The sequence below is a fragment of the Squalius cephalus genome (genome assembly GCF_949319135.1).
Source record: "Squalius cephalus genome assembly, chromosome: 5".
Taxonomy (NCBI): Eukaryota; Metazoa; Chordata; class Actinopteri; order Cypriniformes; family Leuciscidae; genus Squalius; species Squalius cephalus.
In genome coordinates, this window is record NC_137126.1 from 5,932,163 (window position 1) to 5,940,336 (window position 8,174).

An 8,174-nucleotide genomic window follows, 5' to 3' on the forward strand; every position below is an offset into this window, starting at 1 on the left:
GTTTGTTAACCGTAGATCCTGAGCGACGGCTGAAGCTCTCGGCTCTGAAGGAGAACGCCTGGCTTCAGGGAGGTGGCGTCATGTCCTCCACCCCTCTCTGCACCCCTGATGTTCTGGAGTCCACCGGCCCGACTGTCCGTACCTATGTCAATGCCACCTACAAGGTCAAGTATTTGCGTTTTTGTCTGCTGTATGGAGTAGCGATGCACCAGAGTAAAATTCTTGTCATGAGGAATGTTATTTGTTATGTACAGTTAATAGCCATACCAAATGGAATAACAAAAATAATGTTTGCTTTTATTATTTCTGATGTTGGTACATCCTTTCCTTGCCCAGCATAAGGGAGATTAACCTGTTCATCTACATCTTACCTACATACACTACAAAATACATTGATGATGAGACTTTTGTATATCTTTGTATAATGATATTTTTTAAAGTGCATCTATTATGCTTAAATGCTATATTACAGGTTTCTCCTACAATAGGTTTACATACATCCAAGGTAAAAAACAAACAAAAAAACACTTAAAGTCATCCTGTGGTGAAAATCAAGCTTTTAATGTTGTCTATGTGGCGTTTTAAATATGCTTAAGACAAACCATGTGCAAATTCAGTCATCACCATTGCTGAGTAGGGCTGGGTATTGACACAGATTTCACAATTCGATTCGATTTCGAGTCACAAGCTTGCGATTCGATTCGATTTCGATTACGATTCGATTCGATTCGATTCAATATCGATTATTTTGGATATCAGGTACAATACATGACAAATTTTCTCAAGGAAAACTGGAAAATAAAAGGGAAAAAAATTATTGTAAACTATGGGAGTCAGTTGTAGCCTATTGGCTTCATTAGCCTACTATTATATTGAAGGTAAAAAATTTGTAAACAAACACTTAAAATACACATTTATTTTTATAATAATAAAGTTATATGAAATTATATAAAAATTGAAATGGTGGCTGTCATAAAAACTTTCCAGATTTATTCAAACATGCATTAAATATTGAAGAACATTAAAAAATATAATGAATGTGTAATATGGTGCATATATTTAACAAAATGCTCCTCTCTAGAGCTCATGTTTCTAGTTGACTAATGAGTTTATGGTCACTGGATATGGTTTTTCTGAGGTAAATGTGACGTTATGACATTGTTTACTAACGTCTTTCCACGGTTGAAACACTGATTGAGCGATTCCATGTCACATGATACGGACTTCGATAAGTTGTACTCTATCTTTTAACATACTTTCAGATGCTCATTCTTGTTTATTTCGCGCTGTAACTGGTATTATTAAGGCGGAAGAGAAGATCATGTGCTTCTCTTGAGCTGAGCCAGAGCGATCTCACGCCACAGCGCCAACACAGTATTTATGTTTTTGAATTTCGTAAGAAAATGGACGTAATTTGAAATCTGAGACTTTGTTTCATATCAATAATAAAGCACAAAGATTATTGCGATTTATTGGATGGGATGCGCGCATCAATGTTCCATTAATTCATCAACTGAAAACAGGATGGCTAATCGATTCTTGGGATTTAAGAATCGATATCGTTTCGTAAAAATGAGAATCGATTAAAATCGAGAAATCAATATTTTTTACCCAGCCCTATTGCTGAGTATTTTCTCCTTAAAACTGCAGTGAACCAAAGACAGTCTCAAAGTAGACTTTGGCGGGCAGCCAATGAAGACCGTAGGCTATTGCGATTAAACTTTACCTCATGTAAACACAATTCTCCGATCAAAGTAATGCGATCAAGCTCACAATCGTAGTAACCACACTCACATTAAACAATGTGCCGTATGCTGATTTTAGTCGCAATAGACATGTAAACACCTTAATCGCTGAATAATATCAATACGTCCTTAGAAATTTGTTTTGCATTTGATGAAAGTAGATGAAAACAGTGGCCAGTAACATGCCTACGGCATGTGTTCATTTGTGCTGAGGGGAATGCGAATAATGGCGGTAAAAATAACCACAATTCATCAAAGTAGTGAAAATTACATGCAAACAGGAGTGAAAAGTTCTGCTCGTGTCATGTAAACATCTTAATCATTACTCTGATTATTGGAAATAATCACATTATTGGTGCGCATGCACTTTGATCCTTAAAGGGGGGGTGAAATGCTCATTTTCACTCAATCTCCTGTTAATCTTGAGTACCTATAGAGTAGTATTGCATCCTTCATATCTCCAAAAAGTCTTTAGTTTTATTATATTTATAAAAGAAAGATAGGCTGTACCGAGTCTTTCCGGAAAAAAACGAGCGGCTGGGGGCGGGCCGTGTGGGTGGTGTGCTAAAGCTGTGTGGTAACGCACCGAGCTAACAACACACAGAGACAATAGAAGCAGTTTTACTCACCGTCCGGTTCCAACGCACGACCGCGAACCTTTATCATTGTGACTGCTCGATCCTTAAGCATTAGACGATCTGCAAATCCGTGGATCTGGGCTTTGTTTATAAAACAAGCATCGTCGAAATGCAGGGAACAAACAGTCTTGCACAACCTCCGTTGATGCTCTGAAAAAACAAACTCCATCCACTGCTCCCTTAACGCTGGGTTCTTTGGGAATCTGTGCAGGGTTGTCTTGCCCTGGCAACCAAAAACCCACTTCTTTGGTGACATTGACTTCCCTAAAGCCGAGCATAGCACTTTGATGGGCGAACTGCTTTCGCTCTCTCGCTCTGGTCTACGAGTGCGCGCGCGCCCGCGGTTTTCCGGCAGAAGTGCCCTTAGGACCCGTATAAGGAAATTCCGTTACATCTGACGTCACACATGCCCATACTCGAAAAAAACTTTCCGAAACTTGTGACAAACCGGAAGGAGCATTTTTGGAACAGAAATACTCCTTCAAACGTACAATTTAATTTTTGAAACTTTGTCCATGTTTAGCATGAGAATCCAACTCTTTAACAGTGTAAAAAACTCAGTATGCATGAAATAGCATTTCACCCCCCCCTTTAAATATTTGCAGAACTTTTACATTCACCAAACAGCTTTATTACACACGAAAATGCATAATAGAGGCACTTTTCTGTCTCTCCATTGAAAGATCACTCACCTGGAATATTCTTGACTCTCCTGTTTAGCCACTCTCTAAAAAAACTTTGCATCATGATATCTCTTTGTTCCCACAGGCATTTAACCGGGGGAAGCGTGAGGGTTTTTTCCTTAAGAGCGTCGACAATGCGCCGCTAGCAAAACGTCGGAAGATGAAAATGACCAGTACCGGTGTGGAGACGAGGCGCAGCTCATCCTCTTCCTCAACTTCCTCCTCTTCCTCATCCGCTTCCCATTCCAAGACGCAGAATAGCCAATCTCTGAATCCCCACGAGGGTCCTAAACTGTGACAGCTCCCGTTGCTCTGATGTGGTGAGAGAATGTGTTGCAAAGGCTTTGCAGGATGAAAAAGACCTATAGAAAAGACTAAGCGAAATAATATAACCTTGAAATGCCAACTCTTCAGGAGTAAAACCCTGTGCTGGCAAGATCAATACTTTCAAGTCATTTGGAGGAAAAGAGGATTTTTAATCACAGTGACTCTCTGTAAACACGATGCCAAGGAAATGATCTACATTATAAAGGAAACTTAGATGGCGTTTCCATTGCAATTTTCTTTTCATCATTTAAGGAGACTATAGACGTAAAAAATGAATGTAAAAATGCTATGTCGTGTGGTGGGCGTCCACTTGCATTTAGAGAGTTCTTTAACCGCAAAGACGATTGAAACGCGTGAAACTGAGATCAGGGAAAGATTAAATGTTAGGGATTAGTGGTCAAGAAAGCCACAAGAGAGCAAAGCCATATGTGAGAATTAGAGTATAGACTTGCATTTTAATGTATTTTAATGATCCACCGAGCAAAGCTTTATGTGAATCATGTACAGGCCATTTACATATCACTACTTTCAGAAGTTTTCTCGATGTTTGCATGGTATAGTATTTTAAACGTTTTACATTTTTAGAAACCTATGAAGTCAGACCATACAAAGTCACTGAATCACCAGTTACAATACAGGACTTGTCAAGGAAATTGATGAGGATATTTCCTCCTACCCACACTTTTGGGTGAATCTCAAAGAAATGTCAGTTGTCTTTCTACTCAAAATTACAAGAAAAAAATTATATAGATAGAAAGAAAATATATTATATTTATTATATGGACCATTAAATACCATTAAATGATAATGATTAAAAAAAAAACTCATTCTCTTTACTTGAATGCAGTAATGATAATTTTTTTTTTTTAAATCAGAACAATTAAATTGTGTACAAATGTGACCATGTGTAGTTAAAATTGTACTAATGTGAAAAAAGGATTAAACTTCTATTTTTCATATATTAATTTTGCCATTATGGTATTAAAACAAGTACTATACTTTGTTTTTTTATTACAAAATAATTTCTCTTTTGGTGCTTTTGATGTGAAATATACTTGTATACGTTTCTTGACAGTTTCTGTGAGATTCACCTTTTTCTGCCTTGTGTGTTTTTATTGCTAGTTATCACGTGAAGTGTGTAGAGATCACTTTATATACCATCACTAACTTATGCCGGGTTTAGAATACACAATATTTTTGTCTGTTACGATAGTAACTGTGTCAGATTTTGACTCCTAAATTCTTGTGGCGTGGAAAAGAAACAAGTCAGACTACACGTTGCTTCTCGACCAATCATTGCATGCCGTCTTTAACGACGTTTGACGTCATAGAGAAGACTTCAGGAAACGAGTGTAAACAAATACACTCTTATCTATCGGAAAAAAAAATGCTGTCAGCGTCCGAAATCGCATTCTGTCTTGAGTAGGTACTTATTTTGAATAAGTAATTACTTCACGACTGCTAAAAAAGTATGTTCTATATAGTATGAATGTAATCTGGATGTACTACATTCGCCTACCAGCATCAGTTTGGTCGCTTCACTGCCATTCACAAATCCTCTCCCGTGGCCTCATGGGATAGTAAAGTGTTCATCATATGCACACTTCAGTCGTAGATCATCCGTGTACTTTTTGCCTACTCTTTCATGAATACTATGAATTCGGACTTCTTTTGTCACATGCTGTTTTTTGCCTACTATATAGTATGCGATTTCAGATGCGAATCAGTGTTTTAGCTTAATGCTAGTTTACGAATCACCGCAACACCCAAAATCAGGCTGATATGGTGTAGTCTGAACCCTTGCTGATTTCAAAAAGTTTGTATATGTGAATCGGTGGCTTTCAAAATCATATCGCCGTCATCTTTATCTGTGTACTTGAAATGTTGTGCTTCTTAAATAGTGTGCACACTCTTGTCTCTTCTACTGAGCTGAGGGATCTGAACGTCCACTGCCTGTTCAACTCTTATATATCGACTGAAAGGGCTGAGGTTCACAAGACAGCAATCAATCCCTCACATTCTCAAGGGCTTTCACAATCACATCCACGCTGGAAGATGGCGATGGCATCCCTTCCTATTTCTCTTTTTTATTAACCATCTTCACAGCCGCTAGTCTTGCAATATTTTCAACTTGTAGTTTGACGTACAAGCATTCAGGCATTTTGGTGTCGAGGCTTTCTGCTGGATGCGTTGTATAAATCGACCAAACAACATTTAGGATTCCGACTGCGTGTTGAGCTGACGGTTTTATTAAGATGCAAACAGGCGTCGAGTCCCAGTAAAACACTTCCAACATTGTTTTATAAACTACGCTTTTCTTTTTAAGAGGTGTGAAGCTGTCAGGTATGAACAACGTAACAGTCAGATTGATTGTTTGGCACTGTTTTTATTGAAATATCATATTAGTCTTTTGATTCTGCCAAAATAATCAGTTAATGGAGGATAATATTGTCTGTAATACTGTTTTGCACACGAGATGCATAAGTCGGGGGGTTTTATGCCTTTGTTTTACACAAGCGATGCTTCCATCAGCTTTACATTGATGGAACTGTTTGTGAAAAGAGGGGAACAATTTCAGCACATTCTGATGTGGATCTCCAAGGGGTTCAAATGCATGACTTTGCTCAGCAAACGCCATATTATGAAAATGAGTTTGAATTTGTCTTTTAAGGGATGATGAACACACTGATTTTACACTATTGTTTTAGGTAACTTTGAATTTTGATTTCTTCTGTCGCACAAGTATGTCATGTCAATGTGTTTTGGGCTTTAAAACAGTAATTTTTTTTATTTATTTCTTTTTACTTGCTCTTTATATTTTTATTCACAGTGTTAATGGTTTTCTGCTTAATGTAGTTTAGATTTTTGTTGTTTAATTTGTCAGTAAGAACAAGTCATCTGCTCTTATAAGATCACGTGCACTGTTAGTTAGATACAAATGTACATTTTTGATAGCAAAATTTTAATAGATATGATTTGATGTATAAAGGGTGAGCTTGCTGTGTCTGTCTTTTGGCTTGAGTTTGGTCTGTGTATGTTAAAGTTCTAATTTGCATGTTTTAATTTCTTTCAAAAAAATGTTTCTTGATAACTTAAATGTTGTTTTTGTCTCTGCCAAAAAATGTTTTGTAATAAAAAAGAATTATAGAGCGGAAATGAAATGCACTGTTATAAGAATAAATGAGATGCACTGCTGTGCATTAAGAACAACCCAAAGCACAAATATAAAAATATCTTTCCTTCCAAAGCCATTTTTAGATATTTCTTTGCTGTGATGCCATTGGTGTTCGTTTCATTGTTCATTGTCTCAAAAAAAAAGTTAAAGGGATAGTTCACCCAAAAATGAAAATTCCGTCATTATTTATTCGCCCTCATGTCGTTCCAAACCTGTAAGACTTTTGTTCATCTTCAGAACACGAATGAAGAGATCCTTCTGTCCCTCCATTGACAGCTACGCAACTACCACTTTGACGCTTCAAAAAGTTCATTAAGAGATCGTAAAACTAATCCATATGAACTGAGTGGTTTAATACAAATTTTCTGAAGAGAAATTATCGCATTATATGATGAACAGATTGAATTTAGGCTTTTATTCATATTTAAACATTGATCAGTGAACATAAACAGATTTCATCAAAAAGATCTTCATTTGTGTTCCGAAGATGAATGAAAGTCTTACGGGTTCCCTTTAAGATACAGTTAGGAGTAAAAAGTGTAAGAGCACAACTAATGTCCTGCAATGGCCCGACACCCAGATAGATGGACAACTCTTGAAAGTGTGCCAGTGACTCTTGGCAGAGTGTGAAATAAACGAGGAAACGAGAAATGTTATTTGTTCCAGGCGACTCTACAGCGCTAATCCTTTATTCTGAACACCTTTGCAGCTTTGAGAGTGTGTGACCAGAGGGATCTTCCAAAGAGTGTGTCCACAGGGCCTTCACAGGTCCATAATCAATCTTTGGTCCGAAGCATCGTGATGGAGAGGGGGAGACTGAGGCTAACTCTTAAAGTGTTACAATGTCCATCATATACTGTACATCACAGGATAATTGTCATTTTTCTAAACCAGCAAATGCCATTTCCAAAACATCTTGAATCATGTATTTTGTTTGAGCTGTAGTGGAAAATACATTTTAAGTATTTTTGAAATAAGATTAGCTAACTACTTGGTCTTTGCAAGGCTAATTTTTATAGCAAGCAAATGTTCTAAATAGCCTAGTTAATTGTTTTATTTACATCATTTGACAAGTACAGCTTGATATAGTAAATGACAAAATATTCACAAAAATATTCATGTGATATTTATCTGGATTTAAAAAAATCCAGATAAACAGACTGTTTACTGTTCTTGATATCAGTATTTTTTACTAACAAAGTAATTATTGATATAAAAATCATCAAAAAATGTTACTAGTAGAATTGGATTTCTGATATGTGAAATCGGAATTTCAACTAGTAAGAAATCAATTCTTGATATCAGCAATTTAATTTGAATGGCAGCCCATGGTGATATTTATAGTGAAAATACAATTACAGATATCAAGAATTAGCCTATAGCCTACTATATACAATTTAATTCTTGATATCAAGAATTCGTATTTCAGCGAGTGATGTCATTGATATAAAGAATTACCATTTTACTAATGGAAATGTAATTCCTGATGTAACATTTTAACTAGGCCTACTGAAAGTTTAATTGTCGATATCAAGAATTCACATCCTGGGAATGAATAAAAGTCAAAACTGTCTTGCCATCGGTAAAACGGGACTGAAACTCGATC

The 8,174-nt window shown here is 36.6% G+C and overlaps 1 protein-coding gene across 1 annotated transcript in view; it reads left to right on the forward strand.

The window, feature by feature from the left end:
* rps6ka4 (ribosomal protein S6 kinase, polypeptide 4) overlaps window positions 1-4,125 on the forward strand; it is a 24,789-nt gene extending 20,664 nt beyond the window's left edge. The window contains exons 17-18 of the mRNA XM_079871772.1: window positions 1-164; window positions 3,152-4,125. Coding sequence (XP_079727898.1) covers window positions 1-164; window positions 3,152-3,364 — 377 coding nt within the window. The 3' untranslated portion in view covers window positions 3,365-4,125. The remainder of the gene's footprint in view (window positions 165-3,151) is intronic.
* The last annotated feature ends 4,049 nt before the right edge of the window (window positions 4,126-8,174 follow it).